Below are 24,619 nucleotides of genomic sequence, written 5' to 3' on the forward strand. Positions count from 1 at the left end.
CTGAGCGTGAGGAGCCCTCAAAGCCCACACCCATTGCAACAAGGCCACACCTCCTGATAGTGCCCCTCCCAATGAGCCAAGGATATTCAAACCACCACAGTGGGCATGGAGACAGAGTATCTTCATGTGTCTTTCTTCACAGGGACAAAGAGGCCCCCGAGGTCTTCCTGGACCCCGAGGTGAGGAAGGATGTTCAGGTGTGAGAGGACCTAAGGTAAGTGTGACCTTGAACTTTGAGATTCTTTGCCTCTCTTGTTCTCACCCCTTGAGTTGGAGACATACCATAATTCTTTACTGTAGCTATGGAATTTTAGCTCCTAAGACTGACAGTTGCCTGGAAGTAGAACTTCAAAGAGTTTGCAGGGAGATGATCCCAGGAGACCCCAGGAATGATGTAATGATGTAAGATAGAGGGAAAGGGACCTAAAAAGACAACTGTCAGATTCTGCCTGTGGGTGGAGCAAGTGAGGGGCTGTGGTGGTCAGTGCTGAACAGGAGCCTGAGCCTTGTGCACTCGGATGGACTTGAGGGTTCTACTCCAAATCCCAGCAGGAAAGAGTTGGGGGCTGGTCCTAAAAAGAATTAATTCCCTAGTACTTGAGCCTGACCTGCATTTGGGGACAGCAGGTTCTGGTCCTGGGCTTGGGGACAGGGTTGGGGGTGGCGGAAGAAGACTGTCAAGGGTTGAGTGTGCTGATGGTTGGGAGGTAGGCTCGAGAACCCTGACTTTCAACAGCTAAGTGGGAGATGAACAGAATGCCTCTGTTTTAAATGGTTGCATTAAATGGCTCTGAAGCTTCCAGGATTGGAGGATCTCCTTCAGGAAGCTCAGAAGAAGCATGCTGACGCTGGCCTGCTTCCCAGCCACATGGCCCATTACCTGCCAGCTTGGTCTTGCCTGGCACTTCCTTCTTCATTTGTGTCCAGACGGCAACTCTCCAGATCCCACTGAGACCCTCTCCCTGTCTCTGGGTACAGAAGTCCTGCCTTTTCCTCTCCTGCCCAGCTACATGCTGTCCGGTCCTTCATTTTAACCAATCAGAAGATAGTGGGGAACAATGTCTTACAAAGAACTGAGTCAGGGGATGCTTTGTGACAAAGACAATGCACCAAAGCACTCTGGGTACAGAAATCAGCATTTGAATACACAGTGCACAAAAGCACCTCCCATTTCATTCACTGGAGAGAGAGATACCCTCATTTTGATATGATAAGTATATTTTCTTCAAGTGAGGAAACCTCACTTTGTAAATGATTTAAGAGTTTAAAAAGCTCATCAAGCACAACCTCTCTCTCTCTCTCTCTCTCTCTCTCTCTGTCACACACACACACACACACATGATCTCACATGAACGAAACAAGCACTCTGATGCTGAGCTGTGTCCCCAGCCCTCGGTCCTTTTTATCTTAGTTTTGATTACTATGTCTGGAGTGTGTCTACGAATAGTCTTGTTTCGTTCGGTAGCTGCACACAGGGCACAGCAGCCGCGCCCAAGCCCCGCCCCTGCTTTCTGCTCTTCCCGATCACCACCTCTGGTGATCAGTCTTCTACATTTGGGTCGACTTCTTATTTTTACTTTAAAAAACTTCTGTAAATGCATTACTAGTCTTTTTGTGCCTAGCTCATTTCATTTAGCATAATGCCTTACAGTTCCAAGTGACAGAATGTTTCTCTTTTTTCTTTTGAAATGGTTAAATAACATCCAGGCTGTATCTATAGCACATTAAACAAACAAACAGACAAACAAACAGACAAACAAACAAACAAACAAAACCAAAGCCCATCCCTCCATTGATGGTACCTAGGTTGATTTCCTAACTAGGCCATTGTGAATATTGGTAAGGTAAGTGCGGGCATGCGGGTTATTTTGTTTTTTGGGTTTTTTTTTTTTTTAATTTTTTTTAATGGTAACTTCACTCTTTGGGGTCTTAATTATTTTTATTTCTTCAAAATTTCAGGGAGCAAGAGGATTTTCAGGAGAGAAGGTAGGACCGCCTCCCCTTTCCTTGCCCTGGGTGGCAGCTTCAATGGGAAACAGTACGGAGTCCGTCCTAGGGCTTGAGTGAAATGCCTGATTCTGAGACAAGGAAGCAGAGCTTGCTGAGGGCCTGTCTGGCTGCTGGGTGACTGTTTGGAAGACGGATGTTTAAGATCAAAGATTGTCATATATATTATTTTTAAGCCTATAGTAATTGAGCTACCGTATCGACCACGCGATGATCCCAGGTGTGGTGGGGAGAGTGGGGTCAGGATGTAACAGGTGAGGAGGGGTGATGGAATGCGGTCCTCACAGCCAGCGAAGAGCTTGGCTCCTGATTCAGAATCAAAGCATCTGCTGTTCATTTATTTGCTCCCCCCCTTACATGTCCTCATTTTCCTCCTCCTCTCTCTTCTATCGTATCTCCCTGACCCTTCTGCCTGGAATGGCTTGGAAACGCAGTAAGAAAGAGCTTTGGAAGACCACATTGTTCCTTTTTAATAATTGGACGTGGTGTTAACATTGCTTCAGTAACTCTGTATTCTTTTGTTAGCTGAAAAAGAACACTAGCAAGGAAATTAACCCACTGGAAGCACCCTGCCCTGTGCTTCCTGGTTCTAACTTCGGCCCTTCCCTTCCACAGGGCAACCATGGTGAGGAAGGTGTTGAGGGCTTAGATGGAGAACAGGTGGAACTATCTTGCTTTATATTTTATGCCCACTACTCCAAGAGTGTGTGTGTGTGTGTGTGTGTCTGTCTGTCTGTCTGTCTGTCTATCAAGACAGGGTTTCGCTGTGTAGTCCTGGCTGGCCTGGAACTTGCTATGCAGTCCAAACTGGCTATGAACTTAGAGCTCTGCCTGACTCTGCCTCCTGAGTGCTGAGATTTAACCACGTCTGCTCATCTTTTCACCAACCACCTTTAATTCATTAAACTTTCTCCTCTCCCTTCTGAGAAACATCGCATAGCAATATTTTAAAGTAATTATATAAATCTTTACAAGAGTGATTATTAAAATAAAATTGAAAACTTTAATTTTTTCATTGGCAGACCAGACTGAAGAACAACTACTTTTCATACACACACAAATGTGCGCGCGCGCGCGCGCGCGCGCGCGCGCACACACACACACACACACACAAGGTACTTGATCATACACCCCTTTTATCTTCTCTTATCTCCCCTATTCCACTGAAATCTGATTCTTCCCAAGTCCCCTTCCTGTCTTCCTGTCATTGTGTTTGTGGTCCACTGCTTTCAGTCAGGGTTTGCTGAATAAGCCTCGGTGGGGGTGATTCATTCAAGCAAGGGCAGTTACCAGTGGCTACAGTAAGGACGAAGATTCTCACCTCACAGCAACCATTAACCATGGCTTTTGGGGGAGGGTGTGGTCTCTCCACTGCCTGGTGGACTGTTGAGGAGACCAATCTTGTGCACTTCCACCATGAGTTCATGGTGCAACAGCCGAGTTGGGTCCCGAAGACAGCTTTCTACAGCGCTCCTCACTGTCTTCTGCCTCTCATACTCTGTCCGTGCTCCCCTTACAGTGTTCCCTGAGCCTTGGAGGGAAAAAGAATCCTTTATTTCACAGAATTCACGGTATTAATAAAAAGAAAAATTCAAGTTAGGGGGCTGGAGAGATGGTTCAGCAGTTAAGAGCACTGACTGCTCTTCTAGAGGTCCTGAGTTCAAATCCCAGCAACCACATGGTAGCTTGCTCGCAACCATCCCTAATGGGACCGGACACCCTCTCCTGGTGTGTCTGAAGCGAGCAGCATCATACTCACATACACAAGATAAATCTTAAAAAAAATTTAACCTAATGGTTCTTTTAAAAAACATTTAAGTTAGTATGTAAGAATGATGCATCTTTGTCCATATTTACCAGAATTCTTTATTCTTCTTCCCTTCCCTCTCCCACTTCCCCTCCCCCTTACTCCACCACAAATAGTCCTCCTCTCATCTTCGTCTGCCATCGACACTGTTACAATGAGGACGGCATTTCCTGATTGGTCCTTTTAACATGCATGCTTGGCAAGGTTTAAACTGAGCCGTTGTCTTCATCCGCCCACGGGCCCTTAACTTCAGTCAGCCCCTTCCCAGGCTGCCTGCTGTGACCTGAAGTTCATTTCCATCTTATATTTTGCTAAGTTCCAGCAATTAGACATTAAAAAAGAAGATTTACTTTTGTGTGTATGTGTGAGCACGGGCCGATGTGTGAAGGTGCCCGTGGGGCAGAAGTGGGCGTTGCGGTCCCGATAACTAGAGTTAAAGGACCACGTAGGTCCTGGGAACCGAACCTGGGCCCCGTGGGAGAGGACTTCACTGCTGAGCCTTAGCTCCGGCCCCAGCTTTGTTGTCCTTATTGTTTATATAGCTGGCCTTCTCCTAGCTTTACACACACATTTGTTAGCATCACAGATACCTTCCTTTTAATCATCGATATCTTAAAAAATGAAACAAAACAAAATAAGAAACAACTTGTGGACTTTCCGTTAAGGATACACAGGCTCATCGTAAACACCCTTGGCTTTTGTTTCTCTGCAATCTCTTTATTTATTTATTTTTTTCCAGAAGAAAGATAGCTCACTGAGTAAACAATTCTGTTTTGAGAGTTGTCCTCAGCACTTTGAGAATGCCTTCTTGGTCTCTCTCCTTCTTTGCCTTAGATTTTCGTTATTACTGCTAAGAAGCTGTCAAAATAATTATCTCTCAGCAAGCAGCATTTCAAAAATTTATATCAGGTTGCATAAAAAAAATCCCCATTGCTGTTAGTTTTGACGGTTTCAATAAGATGTCTCCAGGTATAGGTTTCATTTTATTTATTCTGCTTGGAATTTAAGGTTTTGATCTATTTATGCCTTCTACAGATCTTAGAAAATCCGTAGAAAATTACCTTATTGAAGTTTTTAGCTTAGGTACTGTATTTGTCAGCTTCCTGTCACGTAATTCAATACCCAAGGTGATTTGCATTTAGAGAGAAAAGGCTCATTTTCTTTCGTTCATGATTTTAACATTCAAGTCCATGGTTGGGTAGACCCCTTTCTCCAAAGCCCTCGATGGGGGAGTCCCACAAGACAATGGTGGGGAGCGTATGGTGGAGAGATCTGCTCACTTCATGTTTGGGAAGGAGGAGAAAAAGAAGAAAGGCCTGGGTGTCCCAGGGCTCAATCTGGTGGCCTGAGGACCTCCCACCAGGCCCCACCTCTTAAAGGGCCACAGCATCTCCCTGCACCCTGGCATCAAGATACATCTCTTCTAGAGAGGGGAGACATTCAAGACAGAGCACAGCATCTGTTTCCTCTGTTCCATCCGTTCTCACCCTGTGGGTCGCAACCCAGTGGGGGTTGAACAGCTTTTTCTCAGGAGTCACCTAAGACCATGGAGAAAACACACATACTTTACATTTTCAAGTTTTGGTTTCTAATTTACTATTTCTTGCTTTTACTCTATGATTTAACATGTCAGTAGAATTTTAAATCCACTTAACTTTTTTCCAGTTCAAGAAGTTCATTCTATTTGATTTTCTTAAAAGGCTCCCTACTTTTTTCTTCACTGAGAACCCTAAGAATTTCTTTTTCTTTGTCATCTTAACTGCCTAATCTGGTAACAAGATTGCTTTTGGTGTGAGGGTTACTCAGAGCCCCGAGTCTTTTTGTCAAAGGTGCTAATGCACATCCCCACTCCTGGCTAGAATGTGAAATGACGGGAAGAAAGCTTCCAGAGTGACTAATAGGATAAAGATGCCTCATTTATTTTATTTTTCTTTTCCTAGGGCGATCGTGGAGCCGCAGGGTCGCCTGGAGAGAAAGGAAACAGAGGCAATCAGGTAAAATATGAGGGTCATCTTTCTGATGCATCATCAGACACCAGCAGTTTGAGCAGTGGGAAGGAACCATCTAGTGGTTTTATTCGAGTCTGAGTGTGAAAGGCGGGTCATGTTAGATGACCCTTTGAAAGCTTTACCTGGGACCTGAAGGGTGGACTGTGAACGGAGTTGCATGAATGGAGGACTTAACCCTTGTGCTTTGTGCTGTGAGCAGGTCGCTTTGTGGCTCACAGGCTTCTCATGGGTCCCTGTCACTGATGACATAGTCTCCCACCAGGACCCTGTAGCCTCCCTCCCAGCTAAACTATGCCAGCCTCTGCCTCTAGAACATTCCTCATGCTTACCTGCCCCATGTGCTTGCCTGTGTTGGTGTTGCCCCTCCCCCATGCATGCCTTTTCCACGTTTCTGTCCTCAGTGCTCATTTGAACATTGACTTTTTTTTTTAGGGATCTCTCTGTTCTTTGTGTCTTTGGTGGTGATTACTTTCTGTTTCCTGTCCTAGATTTAGTTCTGTCTAGGGGAAGGGAGATATCTGTTGCACATACTTTACCTCTCCCATTCTGTGCCCATGGCAGACATTACTAATTGAGCATAGACTCCAACTTGCCTAGAGGAACCATCTCAGCACAGACTTAGAGTCAATGTCTATTGATTGCTAGGTTTACATAGGAGGTTAAGTTTATTTGCTTGTCATTGTCTGTACTGTGTGGAATAGAGGTAGTACTTTTATTTCCTGAGTGCATGATCAGTGGTGCGGATCAGCTTCCTGATAGGGAAACAGAAGGAGAGAACCAAAAGCCACATCTCTTTATTAAGGGTTACTTTCCAACTAGAAAGTCCAACTAAAATCTAGAACTCTGAGGGTAATAGTTTGGAGAAAAGCTTTATGTTTCAGTTAAATTGAGATAAATTCAATAAATTTTCATCAGGTACCTCCTACCCATGACAGCATTTTGCTACTCATAGGGAGTGTTATTCAACAGGGCATCAAGGAGGGGTGAAAAGGCCAAGGGCTGAGACAGTGGGGAGGCCTGGGTCCTACTGTGTGCAGAAGAATTAGTTCCTGAGGTCCTACTGTGTGCAGAAGAATTAGTTTCTGAGATATAAGAGTCAAATGTTCTGATAACTCCCACAGGGCTGGCAGAGGGAGGATTTACAGAAACAATAACTTAATGTCTACCTTTCAACCATAATGTTTGGACTGTAAAAATGTTAAGCTCCAAGGACTGCCCTTAAAACCTGGCCTCCCATCTCCCCTTTTATACTTTCCTTTTAAGCATCGAGTGATTTTATGATGTGATTTATTTTTCATCTTTTTCTTTGTAATTTAAGGGCTTGACGGGTCTGCCTGGACCAGCTGGACCACGTGGGGAGCCTGGACTGAGGGGAGATCCCGTGAGTGATGGCTGTGGGGTTTCTTCTGCTTTAATAAGAGCTGTGCAGGGGCTAAGGATCATCTGGTGTCAGTTAATGAGGCACCTGTTCAGTCTGTCTTTACTGCATTGAAACGAGCTAGGGATCGGAGGGTAAAAGCATCTTATAGATCTGGGTGTGGAAAGAGTTGGGACTTTAATTGGGTTGGGCCTCTGGGATTATTGAGTAAATAGGCCTGGACAATGGAAAGGGTCCTCCTTGATCCCTCTCCTCCCTGCTCCCCCCTCCCCCATCTCCCTTCTCCCCTGGTGCTGCAACTGGAACCTAGAGCCTTGCACATGCCATGCAGTTATTCTTCCTCTAAGCCAGCTCTCCAGCCCTTTCTACTTTCCCTTAAAGCCGTTCTTCCTATTGTCTCTACCTTTTCCTTTTTCTTTCTTTTTTTTCTTTGGCTATCCATTTGAAGAAGGCCACCTTTTGTTTTCTCAGGGGGATCCTGGAATTGATAATTTCATCCAAGGCCCCAAGGGAGAAAAGGGAAGGCGTGGACATCAGGTAAGATGGCTGCAGTTTTGTGCAGGGATGACCTCATGCTTTCTCAGAACACTTGGATACTTTGGCCGAATCTCCATTGGCTGAATCCCCACTGGCTGAGTCCCTATTGGCTGAATCCCAGTAGGAGGCGGGGCAAAGCCACAGAGTTCTCATCTTCCATGGAGACAGGAGCCCTGACTGCCAACCTCCCCTTCCTAATCCTTGAGTTCTTGTCTTTTCCTACACAAGTTCCCACCCCCTCACTCTATGCTAGTAATGTTTTAAAAGCAACCTTAAACCTCTTCATTCTTTAGGTTTTTTCCTAAAATGAAAGCCTCAATTCAGGGAGGTCTAGACCCCCTCAATTTCCTGAGTTTCCCTGTTCCTGGGATGCTGGGTTGATTTAAAAGTCATTATGCAGCTGGCTTGCTTTCCATCATAGCCGGAGCTGACTGGTGCAAATTGGGTTGTAGACAGTTGTAAAGATGAGATGTCTGTCTAGTTCTGAAGACTGGAGTCCTCACAGTGGAAGACATCAGAGAGGGAAAAGAGACTTGTCAGCTTGACAGATGCTAATGTCTTAGAAGCCAGTTTTAGATTTTTATGTCTCAGACATTAAAATGCACGATTGTGAAAAATGCCTAAGATAATGAGTGTCTCGGTCCTCATATCTCGTCGTCGTCGTTCCCAATTTCTGGTCTGAAGAGAATTACTTTGAATTCTGACTTTGGATCCTTTGACAAGGAGAACCACCGGGCATTGGTTCTCCTTAGATTGTGGCTAGCCAGAGTCCATGTTATGAATGTCCAGGTCCTGAGTGGAATTCAGCTTGGGACAAGGTCATTTTTACGTTACTGTGTGGGAAAACTGTTTTACCCTGTCATTACTTATGATTGTATTACACAAACAGCATTGAGTTGTTTCCCCTCAGTTAGATGAGATCAGAGAGCTCTGTGAATGGCTGTTCCCTGGGACTGAGCTAAGCACACATAGAGGAGTCAACCCTTAACTCCTAGGCCTCAGGAAGATGGGTAGATTAACCACCTGGTTTCTGTGAGTCATTGGTTGTCATGGTAAGAAATGTCATGAACACAGAATAGCCATAGAATGCTCATAGCTTGCTGCTAGGAAGGAATCCAGGCTTCCAAACACAGTGTTGAGTGTGGTGGCCACCCCAGCACCCCAGCTGTAGTGAGAGCCTCAGGGCCACAGCTTCCAAAGGTCTCCATCCTTGACTTCAGCCTGTTAACCTTGACTCCGTTCTTTGTGTGGAACAGAAATTGTAACTGTTTCAGATTGTGCCCTGTCTTGTTGAATTTTGTGTTTCTTGTGGTTTCCTTCCTATGCTGGGCTCAAAGAAGGGTGGTAATGAATATCCTTTGAATAGACTTAGATGATAGCAAATTGCTCCTTTGCATAAGCCATGCTTGCTTGCTTTACATAAGTCATGCCTGCGATTAGAAGACAGACCTCTAGGGGGCAGTCTTTCCTTGCTGTTATTTCTGAGAGGCCCTGGGCTCAGTGTCATAGTTAAGTCTGGAAAATTCCTCTGTGAAATAGTGTTTCCAACAAAGCAGAGAAATTATATTACATACCTAGTGTGGGAAGGAGTGGAGAACCGATTGTGCAGGACAGGAGTGTAAAAGCAATCTCAGAGAGAGAGAGAGAGAGAGAGAGAGAGAGAGAGAGAGAGAAAGAGAGAGAGAAGGAGAGGGACAGAGAAACACACAGAGACAAAGACAGGCAGGCAGGCAGGCAGACAGACAGACACACACACACAGAAACAGAGAAAGACACACGCGCGCGCACACACACACACACACACACACACATACACACACACACATACCGAGACAGAGAAAGACAGACACACACAGAGGCAGACAAAGACAGACACACACACGACAGAGACAGAAGACAGACACTACAGATAAGAGAAAGAGATATCCCATGTATGTGGGGCCAGGGTCTGACACTGAATATCTTCCTTAAAGCTGATCATGGAGCAATAGAAAGACTCAGCTCCAGTGATTATCACTGCAGTGATTTTAAAAATAACTAAAAATTAGACTAGACTGTGGCTCAGTTGCTAGAGTGCTTGGCTAGCAGTGCATAAGCCTGGTGTATGAACTGGGCATGGCGGTGCACGGCTGTAAGCCCAGCACTTACTTAGACAGGAGGACTGGAATCTGAAGCCCCTCCTTGGCCCTGTGGTGAGTGCTAGGCCACTCAGGCTGTATATGAGATCCTGTCTCAACAAGAGTACAGGATAAAGTAGTCGCACCCGTTAATCACAGATGACTCTTATACACGCTTACTTTCCCATGGTGCAGTAGTGCTGGGCAGTGGAATTATAGGCATGAGCCGCCATGCTTGAGTTTCTGCACATTCCCCTCCTCCTTTCCTCTCCCCCACACCCTTTTCTTTCTGCTGGGAATTAAAACTGGGATCTTTTGATGTCAAGTAGTCCACCAGCGAGCTACGTCATCAGCCAGACCACGGTTTCTCCATATGGAAAACATCCCCGGCACAGTAGTAAGTAAAAACAGACAAACAAACAAACAACAACAAAACAAAACAAAACAACAACAACAACAAAAGGTTTACATGAATGTATTCAATCTGAGACCGAATTTATATGGAAAAAATTCCCTTTCTATAATACAGAATGTACACATTGCATTCCCTTCCCTTTGCATTCTGAGTTATTGACAGGGCCCATGAAGAACTCACAATGGTTCTTATTTTGCAAAGTTCTAGATCTACAGGGAAAAAAAAATATTGTCGTAGGAATGAACTGTAACCATCACCATATCTGCTTTCTGTGTGTGTGTGTGTGTGTGTGTATGTGTGATGTTTTCTTGAGCCACTTGAAGATTAATTAAGGGCATTATAACACCACCATACATATCTAACAGGCCTAGTTTAAGAAAAAAGGAAACCACTCTATATTGACATGACAGAGACTTTACACTAAAGAGACAGTGTTTATACAATAATGCTTTCTTTTTAAAAGTTTTAAAAATTGAAATAGAATTACATCACTTCCCCCTCCCTTTCCTTCCCCTCAGTCTCTCCCAGCTACCTTCCCTCAAAGCCTTCTACACCCCTCCCTCTCTCAAGGGTCTTTGTTTGTTACATACATATACATGTATATGTCTGCACTATATATGCATATATGTACACTTATATACATATCTATACACTATATATGTATATATGGTACATACATATATGTGTATATGTATACATATATATATACATATATGTATATTATATACATATATAGTGCATAGATTATAATATACATACACACATATATACAGCCATTTCTGTTGCTTGTGCCACATATAAATAATATTATTTTCTAACATCCAGCCCATGTTCACATTTTCCAATCTTCCCATGCCTTCATTTGGGCTACTGTGACAGAATGCAGAAATATAGCTGACAGGTTGTATTATACAACATTTGTTTTTCACAGCTCTGGAGTCTTGGAAGTCAAAGACCAAGGCACTGGAGTCTTGGAAGTCAAAGACCAAGGTACCAGAAGACTTGGTGTGTGATGAGGGCCCAGTTCCAACCTCATGCATATTGCCTTCCTGGCTGTCACCTCACAGAGGGAGGGCTGGGGCACATCACACCAATTCCATCCTCATGACCCAGATCACTTCCCAGAGGTGGTATGTCTGATCCCTGCACATTGGGGATTAAATGTCAACATGTTCGTTTTAGGGGAAGCACGGCTTTCACAGTGCGGCAGGTTCTGTGCAGACTGCTGGGGAGAAGGCTATCGGTGCTGTTATAGCACTGACCCCTGAATTCTGCAATACCAGCTTGCCAAGTAAGATGTGCTCACTGGTTCAAGACTGACATGAATGCAATATCAGAATGGTCACCCTGTTGCTCCTGAATTGTTCTTTACACCTGTCTTTCTTGGTCGTCAGAGGATCTTGTCTTTTTAGTTGTCCTTAGTTACAGTAGTCACCCTGTTGCTTGTTTATATGACATTGAGATTCCTGACTGATTCTTTTGCTGAATACCACATCCCCCTACCCCATAGCACTGGTCTGATTCTTTCTCCATATGTAGAGACCGACTAATCATTTTTTTAAATAGGTGATTTAGTAATGCTCTTCGGGAGTTTGGCTTCGTTTTGGTGATGTTGGATTTGACCACTTCATTGAGCCCAAGCTCACCAGCTCTCTCTACTGTGAATATATTTCCTCTCCTTTCTAATGAACAAGTCGTTTGAGGAATGACACTTCTTAAGGACTATAAGTCTTCTGTTTTCCAACAGCCTTTCACCCAGTGGCTGCAGTGGCTGTCCTAGTAATTACTTCACTATGCCAGAGGCAAAATTCTGTCTGCTTTGGAAGCAAGAAGACAATAAATCTTCTAGGGAAGACTCTTTATTATATCCAGAGCTATTATGAGAAGCTTTATCTATAGTCTTCTCCCACATGTAATTCATTTCAAAGAAGAAGTCCATAGAAGTAGCATTTACTACAAAATGTGAGGCTATGGAAAACGTGTAGAAGAAAAATTATTAATATTTTGACCAAGCCAGCTCAGTCAATCAATAGGGTCTCCAGGGCAGGAGTGAGGACTGGAAAGAAAAAGACAATTAGACAGACATTAAGACATGACTCCAGCCAGTGCTGAGTCTGAAGCAGCTTTAATTTTCCCAACCAGCTTTTATACCATTCTAGGTACTAGCAGAGAATAGGGTCAGTTCTTAGATCAAAGCCAAAGTGATTAAACAAGGCAATGAACAAAGAGATCACACCAGGTAGTAATCAAACACAGCAATAAGCAAAGTCCCCAATCACTGGGTCTGGGGCTTATCAGGATTACCGAGACAAAAGGGAAGATACACATTCCTTGGCTGTGTTCTCCTTGATCCTTGCATTAGCCCAAATATGAATATTCTTATCTGAGCCTACTTTCTCCTCCAGAGCCCAGTGACAGGTACTTGCCAAAGTTCTATAAGCAGCAAATTTCTATAAGTGGCACCAACAGCTCTCCACAATATTTCCAGTAGCTGAGGACTTTGCTAACATACTATAGCAATCAGTCTCCAGGGGAAGTCAGGAAGATCCCAGGAGCTTGATTTTGTGTGTAGCATATGGCGTGTGTATATGTTGATGTGTATAAGCACCTGTGTGTGTATATGTGTGTGTGTGTGTGTGAGAGAGAGAGAGACAGAGACAGAGACAGAGACAGAGACAGAGAGAGAACATGTGTATGTGTCACTGTACACCTTGTGGGAGTTGGTTCTCTTCATTTACCATGTGGGTTCTGGAGATCGAACTCAGGTTGTTGGGCTTTACTGGCAAGAGCTCTTAGCTGCTCAGCTACTTGCCAGTGGTCTACCAAAACCTTACGTTTTGGGAGAGAATCTTTTCTGTGGCCCTAGAGCTCACCGACTCAGCTAAGCTGGCTGACCAGTGAGCTCTGGGGATCCATTTGTCTTTGTCTCCACACACTGAGGTGCTTCTGCCTTTATGTGGGTGCTGCGTCCTGACTTCAGGTCTTCATGCTTGTCTCACAAGTGTTTTACTCACCCAGCCATGACTCCAGTTCCTGATTGTCACCACTGTAGAGCTGGTGGGACCTGGGAGAGTGGAGCCTAAAAATGAGGTAGAAGAAAGTCTCACATGAGAGCCAGCTTTATTTAGAGCATCAGACAATTTATACTCTGAGGGTTAAGCGAAGCCATATGAGCAAAGTCCACAAGTTCAAGCTATATATAATCACAAGGGCAGGCCTTGCCTGGAAACAGTATCCAAGTAACAATGGTAAAATAATGGGTGTTCTGAGGTAAACACACTCCTATTTACTATACCTGGGGTTGGGGGGTCACGGCAAGAGCACATTCCAAGAACAAACCAGTGTTTAGAAGGAGCAGAGGTCCAAGAATCGCCTTGCTTTCTTAGAGATGTCTCAACAACACTCAGAATTCCCCTCACACGGCTCCATTCTTGGGCTGTGTTCTGACACCTAGTATAATATTTTTTCCTTTCAAAAATGAGGAATTGCCATTTTCCCCTTATTTGGGATAAAATTATTCTTTCATATAATTGAGCATACCTTAAAAGAGCTGTACCATATCACATATGATTTTTTATATTATAAACCAAAAAGAAAGGAAACCCTTTGACTGTCTCACATTTGTGCTAATTTGTCTTGACCCTGACCATGTCCCCATGTCCCTTCCAATTCTCTGAACACTTCCCATCATGCAACTTTCCCATCTTCATGGCTTTTCATTCTTTTATCTTTTTGAAACCCACTGAGACCAGTCAGTGTTGCCGCTGGAATGTTGGCTGGTCTTGCTGGCTTGGTCTTGGGTGGGTAAGCATATTTGCAGTGAGGCTGTAAGTACAAAGCCTCCTCATGTCCGGAAGACAGCATTTTGTGGCACTCCTCTTTACCCTCAGCTCTTACATGCTTCCTGTCATCTTCTGTTCAGTGTTGCCTTGACAGAGACCTCCCATTTAGGGCGGAGCATTCAGCAGTCATGTTCACCATTGTGAGTCTGCATTAGTTGCTGTCCATTGCAGAAGAAGCTTCTTTGGAATAGTTGACAGTAACTCCAGTCCATGGGTATAAGCAGAGGTATTTAGAGTACAGTATGACAACATTCCATGTACCAAAACATCAGTAGTAGGTTCCCCGTGGGGCTTCTGATCTCCACAGCTATGAGCTTTTGACCAGGTCTACAGTACCAGACATTGATTCCCTCCTCCTGTGGAGTAGGCTTCAAATCTAAATCTAAGTCAAAATAATTGGTTATCCCCATAACCTTCATGCCAGTATTGTGTTAGTGAACACATCTTACTTGGCAAGTTGATATTGCAGAATTCAGAGGTCAGTGCTAGGTATCATCATTGATGACATCCCCCTGCCCCCACCCGTGGGCCTGCATGGTACCTTTTATCACCATAAAAGCTAGCCATTAAGGAGGAAGTTTTCAGATCATTTCCAGGTTGATTTTTCTGTAGCCTGTAACCAAAGTGTATTATATCTTTAGTATTAGGCTGTGATGGTTTGTATGCGCTTGGCCCTGGTGAGTGGCACTATTAGGATGTGTAGTTTTGTTGAAGTAGGTGTGTCACCGTGGCTGTGGGCTTTAATATTCTTGTCCTAGCTTCCTGGAAGTCAGTCTTCTGCTAGCAGCCTTCAGAAAAAGAGGTGGAATTCTCAGCTCCTCCTGCACTATGCCTGCCCGGATGCTGCCATGCTCCTGCCTTGATGATAATGGACTGAACCTCTGAACCTGTAAGCCAGCCCCAGTTAAATGTCATCCTTATAAGAGTTGCCTTATAAGGCAGTGTTTCTGTTCACAGCAGTAAAACCCTAACCAAGACATAGGCCTTTCCTGTTTTGTTGGACAGTAAAGAGCAACAGTAAGAGTCTAAGACTCTAGTTATTGGGTTTTTCTAACCAATAACTTGTAAGAATGTATCCCCCCCTTGACACTTAGATGTTCACCTAATAACCTGTCTTCTGGGGGAAGCACTGTGTCAAAATTCATTTTTAAAAATGTTTTTTAAATTAGTTCACAAAGTAGTGACTTTCTATAAGTGATTTTTTGCACACCCTCAGTTTTAGTTAACCCACCCCTCCTCTCCTTCTCTTTCCTATCCCCCTGCCCCACCCATTCTTGAACCATCAACCCCAATACTTCCCTTCTCTACTTTGATATTTAATATTTACCATCTCCTCATTCTTATGCACTTCATAAACTAAGTCAAATGTTTTTTATTTGCCTTGACTTTAAGGATCACCAAGAAACAATATAAAAAGTAAAGGTGTAGAATGGTATTTACTGTATGATCCCACCTGAGTTTATAAAAAAAAAACACACATTTATATCTTCCTGGACAAACATAACAATTTTGAAAGTTTACCCAAAATAATTGGTTCTCTGTGGCTGCTTATCTAAGTCACTGCTCTGTTGCTGTGAAGAGACACCACGACCAACGCAGCTCTTGTAAAAGGAAGCATTTAGTTGAGGGCTGGCTTGCCTTTTCACAGGGTTAGTCCATGATCATCATAGCAGGAAGCAGACAGGCGTGGTGTTGGAGCAGCAGCTGAGAGATGCCACCTGACCCACAGACAGCAGGGAGGGAGGGAGGGAGGGAGGGGGTGAGAGCATGGGGGGGGGCAAGGGCATGGGGGAGGGGCAGACACTGGGCTTGGAGTGAGCATTTGAAACCTTACGCCCACTCCTAGCGGCTCACCTCCTCCAACAAGGCAACTCCTAATCCAACAGGGCTACACCTCCTGATGCTTCCCAACAGTTCACCAAGTGGGTCCTAAGTATTTAAATATATAAGCCTATGTAACCTCATTCAACCACACTACCATAGAGGAATGAGCTTAAGAATTTCTAAGTTTGTATTCTTTAATTTTTATGCAGTGTTTCTTTCTTCATGTGTTTGTGTATGCATTATGTGCATGCATGGGTGTATGTTGTTTACGTGCAATGTGGGCATATGTGTGTGCACATGGTTGTGGGAGGCCCAGGGCTGATACCAGGGATCTTCCTTGGTTGCTTTGCTCTCTACCTTAATCATTGGAGTAGAATCTCTCAATAGAACCCAGAGCTTATCAACACAACTAGCCTAGCTAATGGAACCCAGAGCTTGCCAATGCAACTAGCCTAGCTAATGGAACCCAGAGCTTGCCAATGCAACTAGCCTAGCTAGCCAGCTTTCTTGCTCTGGGAATCCCCTCTCTCTGCTTCTGAATTCTAGGATTATAGGAGGACTCCATACTCACCTGGCATTTACTTGGGTCCTGGTGATCTGATCTGTTATCCTCAAGCTTTCTGGCACATACTTTACCCACAGGGTCATTGGCCCAGCCCGATTGTGTGTGTGTGTGTGTGTCTGTTAGATCATAACATATTTAATTTCTTAAAAAAAAGCCTTCAAATATTTGATCATAACCATTGAAATCCTAAAGAATATTATGACGAGGAGTCAGCTGTCTTAGAAACGTAATTCAGAATAAAAAGCCAAATTGAACCATCTCCGACCCTAAACACACAGAGGACCCAGTGTTCAGTGAGTGCTTCTGTCTTTCAGGTGGTTTCTCTTGCCAATGCTGACATCTCAGCCTGTGGACGTACACTTTCATTTGTATATCTTGGCATTATCTGGACTTAAACCAAAATCAGAACCTCCTTAAATGTTGAAAATACAGCAATATTTAAAGTCCGTGAAATAGTTAATGTCAAATATTAATTTATTATATAATTATTAATTATAATATTATATAGTAATTATAATAATATTATTATCTTGAAGAGATATAACGAACTGGGCATGGTAGCTCACGCCTGTAATTGCAACACATGAAGACTGAGGCAGGGGGATTGTGAGATCTCTGTTAGTCTGGGCTAATATGAGTCTGTGTCTCAAAAGAGAAAAACAAAACCTGGGTATGATAGCACATGCCAGTAACCCAATACTTGGTTGGTAGGAAGATCTAGAGTTCAAGGCCACCCTTAGCTACACAGTGAGTTCAAAATCAGCTTGAGCTACAATAGAGAGAGAGAAAGAGAGAGAGAGAGAGAGAGAGAGAGAGAGAGAGAGAGAGAGAGAGAGAGAGAGAGAGAGAATGAGAATATTATCACAGATACAAGCTCTCATGAACCCACCACAGAATCTAAATGAAACCATCAATAATGGTTCTATTAATCCATATCCTGCCCCTCCCATGCAGCTCTGTCTTGAAGTTTTCACACTTTCTTGGTGTTTTGATAAGTATTTTAAAATTATTGCATAATGTTTCGGTAAATGTTTGTACCATGTTTGACTATCAATTCACTAGCATTGTGGGCCTAATTGTTTGAAAATTTACTCTTTCCTAAGTAACAGAGTAACAAGGTGCAGTGTTGGCTTCAGTGTTACCTTGCTTTCCTCCTTCTGCCCTCTGAGGTAGCAGGCAACTTCACAACTCCACTGAATGACTACCCGTGGCATTCTTGCTGGGGATTGTAAACATACATTTTTTTGCAATCTACTTTTAATAAAGGTGCAACCTCAGCCGAGCGTGGTGGTGCACATCTGTAATCCCAGCACTCTGGGAGGCAGAGGCAGGCGGATTTCTGAGTTTGAGGCCAGCCTGGTCTACAGAGTGAGTTCCAGGACAGCCAGGACCACACAGAGAAACCCTGTTTGGAAACAAAACAAAACAAAACAAAACAAAACAAAACAAAACAAAACAAAACAAAACAAAACAAAACAAAAACAAAACAAAACCAAACAAACAAAAAAATAAAGGTTCAACCTCTCCTCTAGCCCACCACCCAGCAGAGGTAGTGGAAGAAAAAAGTTATTAGGATATGGGGGAAGTGGATCTGTTCAGCAGTAGTTCTTTGGGGAAGAGGTCGATCTTCTTTCTCAGCAGTTCAGTTCCGTAGCAAACACCAAACAGGACTCAGCCGCTGCAGACCAGGTCTCTAGGCAGGCAGACACCAGGCACAAACCAGCAGCTGTAGTTCAATCTTGAAGGTGCCTTAGGAACCTCATGAGCAATTCTTGGGCAAGTTTCTCCCAATGGTGGCATTATCACAAGTTGAACTCAGCAACACTATGAAGGTGAACCAATACATGCATGTTGTTAGCAAAGAATAAGGAGGCAGAACAAACCAAACTAATGCTCAGTGCTCGTCTCCCACTGTCTGTGTGGTCACATTTATAATACTTCATCAAGCATTCTTTAACTGTGTTTGCTCTATCAAAACATCCATTCACCTGTGTCTGCTTCAGGACAACAATCTTTCACGTGTTTCCTTTAGCAAGACATCCTTTCACCTGTGTACCCCAGCAAACCATCATTTGACATAACTAACTTTCCAAAGATCTAGAAGTTTCCACTTCAGGGCATCCTATGGTGTTTTCAATTCTCTGGATTCTGCTCACTTCCCCACTTCTGACTCCACAGAGGTGACAGCAGAATGCCTTCTCATGGTGGCTGTGATCTTTTTTTCCTGTCACCACTTATATATACACTTAGTGTTGGTCCCTCCATGCTCAGAGAGACACAACTTCCCACCTCTCTTCTACTTGCTACTCAGGACCCTGCATGGCACCCGTATGAAGGAAAACTCTAGTATGTTTATATATTGGGCATGGCTTGTTGAAGAACATATTTGACTGCTGTCACAGTATGATGAGCTTTGTGCTATTAACAAAGGGACACTGAGCAGGGAATGGTAACAGATTGGTATTTAGAAACATGAAAATTGAATCCCATTTACTTCTTTGTGCGTGTGTGCATGTGTGTGTCTCTCTGTGTGTGTACATATGTGCACACTCATGAGTATGTGCACGTGTGTGCTCGTCAGTGTGTGCATGTGTGTGTGCACATATATGTGTAGGTCAGACGTCTGAATTTGGTGTCTTCCTCAGCTGCTCTCTACATCTGGGCTTTTGAGACAGCGTCTCTCACATACTCACAGTTTCTGCTAAACCATCTGGCCAGTGAGCTTCTGTCTTTTACCCACCAGTGCTGGGATTCCAGGCACACACCTCTGTGCTCAGCTTTTATGTGCACCTGGGGATTCACACTCAGTTCCTCATGCTCACACAGTAGGCACTTTACTCACCGAGCTGGAGATTGGTGCTTGAGCAGTGCTAACAGACATTCTGCCTCCTCACTTCCCAATATGGCAGCTACCGGCCCTATGCACTTGTCAACCCTTGGGCTGTAGGCAGGCTGGCCATTAATTGTATTTAATTTTAGGTAAGTAGAATCATCACATATTTCTGGCAGCTTCAGCATCGGACAACTCAAGCCAACGGAATAAAACCAGGAGTCTGTGGCATTTAAACAGATCTTTCTTTTATTTCAGGGAAGTTCTGGTTTCCACGGACCTCTGGGGGAAACTGGCAGTGTGGGACCTCGGGTAGGTGTAACTGCTGCAGGGGGAGGCAGATGCCTGTCTTTGCTGAAGAGGGAACATGCCTTCCACAAGGAGGGGACTTAGCTTGTTTTCTTTTCTGAGATCTTTTCTTTTGTGCTCATAGGGGTCACTTGGAAGACATGGCTTGCCAGGGTTGAAGGTCAGTATTTCTGTAGAGTTCCCTTTGTTCCACAAGTAAGGCTACTTTCATTGTTCTCGCTGAGGTCAAGGGGAGTACTGACTGGCTGTTGAGATGGCATGGGGGATCTATGGGAAGTTACTGTGGAAGAAGAGAATGTTTAAAATACCCGCCCCCTTCCCCCTTATTTCATTTGGATTTAAAAATAGTACAGTAGAGAAGAGTTCTTGGTTTTGATAAAATGAAATTTCTGACTGAAGGTGGGCTTCCCATTTGTCCATGAGCAAATGCACACCATAGAGGTGAAGGCAAGAGGCTGAGGCCATGGTGTCTCCAGAGGAGGCCCTGTAGTTTGATAGTGGGCTGGGGACCGTTCCCGGAGGCAATGTGTTTTACTAAGTTGCTCTCTGGCCCCCAGATGGTGCACCATATGCTTGTCCGTATCTCCTCAAGGAAATCTTCCCATAGATCCTTTTCTATACAGTCAGGAGAATGATCTACAGTAGTCACACTTGTGGTTTGAAATGAGCACGTTAGTAAGTACATAGCAGGTCAAAGCAAAAGAATAAATAGCAAAAGATACACAGACAGCAGACCGTCATCAGACTGGGTCCTCAGGACATCCAGCAGAAATCAAACAGGGAAGCCCCTTTCAGGAGCCATCTAGATTCCTAGAGAGAGTCCCAGGCAGAACCGATTGTCCCCTCCGGAGAGATGGCCCGTTAAGGAAAAAAGAGCAATATATAGGGATGATATTGTCATGTCCAGCACTGTCAACATCTGGCAGACACTGACAGGGGAAACTGAGACGGTGACCTAGAGTTTCTAAACCAGCTTCCCTCTCCACAGATGATCTTCCTGTGGCTGAACCTTCCCAGTTCTCTTGGGCAGGCATGTTTGTATCATGGGATAAACAATAGTAACCTCTGCCAGAAGGCTTTCTGTTTCTAAGATACAATGTTTTTCTCTCGGGGTATGTTGCTCTTTTCTTCAGTTCTCACAGAGTTGGGAGTGCACAGCCCATCCTCGGACAAGGGGGCCTCAGAGGACACCTTCAGACAAACATGCTGAGCTCTGAAGTGGGACCATGGGCTTCTCTAAGAGTTCAATCAGTGCATGCCAGTTTGCCTATGTAACGTATGTTATGCCCATCTCATCCTGGCAAGGATGGTAACTTTGAGGCTTCTCTGAGCTTTTACAGAGTGAGTTCAAGGCCAGCCTGGGCAATGTAGTGTGCCCCTGCTTCAAAATGAAAAGTAAAAACCAGGTCTGGGTCTGGCTCAGCCTTAGATCTCTCGCCCAGCAGACCAGCTTGGTAAAGGGAACGAAACAGCCAGAAATGCCACAGCGGACTGATTCAAATCTAATGTATGAATCGACAATTAGGGTGCTCTTTGAAGATTTTGTTCAAACTCAGCTTCATTCCTGTAGGCTTTTCTGGAACTCAGCTCTGCAGTGCTCCTCTCTGCAGTGCTCCGCTCTGCAGTGCTCCTCTCTGCAGTGCTCCGCTCTGCTCATGGCGGGAGACCATCTTAGCATAGCACCTAGTGCACTGTTGACTCCTTACAATCGAGATGAAGACTTTGCTTCTCCTGCTCCCTGCTGCATCCTGGTCGTGCATTTATTTTGTCCACTCTTGGTCAAATTAACTGAGTGTCCACAGCTTGTAATTTTGTTTTCTGTGACTAGAATCTCCCCTTTCTCTATTTGCTCTATGTTCTGCGAGGATTACTTTTCTTTTACTCATTCCTCTTCATCGATCCATCTTGTTACTGAAACCCAGGCTTTTCACCCTCCAGGCCTCTGAACTGTCCTTTTGAGGCAGATTTCACAGTAGGGTCCTTTCATTCTGGAACACATGTGAACTTGTGTGAGCTATAGGATGACATCGGATACATCTCCTTTCCATAGATAATTATGATGAGCCCTTACAATGACTTGCTTGTATTCCTATTCACGTTTTCAATCAACAGTTCCCCCCACCATAGATGAATTGATAAAAAAAATTGGTACATGAACAGAATGCAGTTCATCTCTAAAGAAAAATAAAATCACAAAATTTGTAGAAAAATGGAGGGACTTAGAATGTATAATATTAAGTGAGGTCACACAATCTGAGAAAGAAAAACCGTGAGTATTCTCCCTAATATGTGGATCCTATGCATGTGCACACAAATGCACATAAGGTATAATGTATAGAAATGCACACAATCCTACCCATATGCAAAGAAATGCACATAAAGGCACAGCATAACATATAGAAAGGAGAACAAGAAAGCAGGGGTCACTGTGAGGTGTAAGGGTCACCCGCGTCCAGGAATTCAAGAACTGTTTGGCCATCATGGCAAGAGCACATACCCCAACTTCAAGTGACTGCCACCCCTGGCCATCATTCTGTTTTCCTGTGAAAGATAAAGGTCCTTGACACTAGAGAGATGATTCAGAGTCTCTATTGCTATGATAAATGCCACAACCAAATTAACACATGGAAGAAGAGCTGGCTTACAGTTTCACATAACACAGTCCATCACTGAGGGAAGTCAGGGCAGGAACAGAGGCAGAGACCATGGAAGCGTGCTGCTCACTGGCTTGCTCTCCCTAGCTTGTTCCCCTTGCTTTTTCATACACCGTGGGATCACTTGCCCAGGGCGGATACTGCCCTCAGTGGCCTGAGCCCTCCCGCATCAACCACTAATCATGAAAATGCCCCACAGACTTGCCTATAAGCCAATCTGGTTGCAGCATTTTCTCAACTAAGGTTCTCTCTTCCCAAGTGACTCTAGCTTGTGTCAAGTTGACACAAAACTAGCCAGCATGTGAGCATTGAGTCCATATATCTTAAAGAAAGGCCCAAAGGAATGAAGAGATGACTCCGTTACTGAAGTGCTTGCTGCACAGATGTGGGGCCTGCGACCCATCCCTAGAACTTGTGGGAAAAGGCCAGTTATGGTTGTACTGTAATCTCACCACCAGAGAGGCAGAGACAGGGAGATCCTGGGGCTCCCTGGCCAGCTAGCTTTTCTAATTGGTGAGACTCAGGTCTCAGTGAGAGACCCTGCCTCAAAGGAAAAAGAAAGAAAAAACCCACAAACAAACAAAAAACAAAACAAACAAACAAACAGAAAAGAAAAAAGAAAAAAGAAAAAAGAAAAGATTAGCATAACAGTCCTTGAGGCAGATGACCCAAGATTGACTTCTGGCTTACACACACACACACACACACACACACACACACACACACACTCACAATGAGACACGTACCTGCACACACATGAACATATAACTCCACCCTACAAAGGAGGGCTAAGCTTTTAGATAGCAGTTCTTAGGCAAAATAGGAGTTTGGGTTATTTAAATATAATATTTCTGCCCCTTCTCTGGCTGAGGTGATGGGAAGAGTTGAGTGACTCGAGAAAGAGGGTAACAATCAGTCCCTGCATTTTCCCAGTCAAAGGGGAAACCCCTTCAATTTCTTCTCCAGCATGGATCCATCACTGGGGAGGATTGAGCACAACCTGTCCAATATTTTTTCATGGCTTCTCCTCTGCCCTCTTAAAGGTCACCTTTCAGGGAAAGCGGTCTTCAATAGAACCTCTGCTGGGTCTGGGGGCTCACTACAGGTTTTCCTTGTTTGTTTCATTTCTGCAGGGTGTGCTGGGAGAAGCTGGTGAGCTGGGCTCCCGAGGAGAGCCTGGATATCCAGGCCCACAGGTTGTATGGAGAACTGGGTTTTAATCTAAGGGTATTTGCTTGAAACCTTTTCTTTGTGTGACAGAAATCTGAATCAGAATGCCCTAACGGAAGCTTTCAGAATGCCCTAACGGAAGCTTCTTGAGCCGTACCAAAGCAAATTGCATTGCCCCTGTTTTGGGGAGGCCAAAGCACAGTACTGGTATTGATCAGACTTCTGGCTATTAGTTTACATGTTAGCATTAATTCATTTAATCCACAGTTGGGGTGTTAAGTGGGTTTATTAGTCCATTTCACAGGGACGGAATGGAGAGGAGGATGAAGAGGGTAAGCAAACTGGCCAAGGTCACACTGCAAGTGACAGAATTGCAATTGGAACGTAAACACCAGTGCTCTCAACGAGCCCTCTGGATCTATGATTCCACTCATTCCTAAGCAGAATTTAAGTCATTAAAATTGTATTTCAACAGCAAAGTGCTTGCTGGGTATCTGTTACACACGGGGCTCCCTCTTAATAGGTCTTGGGGTGCCTAGACAAACAAGACGGGGGTTAACCTCCAAGGGATTCAGTCCATTGAGGGGTTGCAAACTGCAAGTGACAAGTGGAAATTTTAAATGTCAAAACAGCTCTTTTGGAATCCTCAAAGGAGAGACTAGACCTACCATCTTATGGTCCTTCAAACTCTTTCTCTTAGAAAGCAAAGTATTTCCAAGTTCCCAGCAATGGAAGAACTTTAAACTGACAAGAAACTTTACTCACATTGAGCCTGCTCCCCATCATTAAAAATCCAGGGAGTGTCAGTTGAGATTGGAGAAGCTGCTTGCCATACCAGATGACAAGGACACTCGAGAGAGAAAAAGAGTAATCAAAGTGTAATTAGAGTGTGTTTGCTTTATGATGAAAAACAGCTTTGGGTGGAGATAATGAAGAAGCCTGCTTTCCCCATTTTCTCTTTGATCACTAACTAGCCTATTTCAAATTCGAACCCCCCACTACTGTCCTGTCCCTGCTGTCTTTTGTAGTTACAAGATCCTGCTTTTTTGAAAGGCATGTACATTGTGCAGAATGCCACAAGGGAGATAATCAATAGAAACTGTCCTCCGTTCTCACCTCCCCACTGGGCTGTGGGGGTGATGGTCTGTTGAAACA

General features: G+C 44.2%; 1 protein-coding gene across 1 annotated transcript in view; it reads left to right on the forward strand.

Moving 5' to 3' along the window:
* Window positions 1-24,619, forward strand: part of LOC127689594 (collagen alpha-4(VI) chain) — a 99,481-nt gene that overhangs the window by 34,299 nt on the left and 40,563 nt on the right. Inside the window, exons 13-21 of the mRNA XM_052189282.1 lie at window positions 143-214; window positions 1,960-1,986; window positions 2,623-2,667; window positions 5,755-5,808; window positions 7,142-7,204; window positions 7,673-7,738; window positions 19,590-19,643; window positions 19,765-19,800; window positions 23,428-23,490. Of these exons, the coding sequence (XP_052045242.1) occupies window positions 143-214; window positions 1,960-1,986; window positions 2,623-2,667; window positions 5,755-5,808; window positions 7,142-7,204; window positions 7,673-7,738; window positions 19,590-19,643; window positions 19,765-19,800; window positions 23,428-23,490 (480 nt within the window). The remainder of the gene's footprint in view (window positions 1-142; window positions 215-1,959; window positions 1,987-2,622; window positions 2,668-5,754; window positions 5,809-7,141; window positions 7,205-7,672; window positions 7,739-19,589; window positions 19,644-19,764; window positions 19,801-23,427; window positions 23,491-24,619) is intronic.

Source organism: Apodemus sylvaticus, chromosome 7 (genome assembly GCF_947179515.1).
Source record: "Apodemus sylvaticus chromosome 7, mApoSyl1.1, whole genome shotgun sequence".
NCBI lineage: Eukaryota > Metazoa > Chordata > Mammalia > Rodentia > Muridae > Apodemus > Apodemus sylvaticus.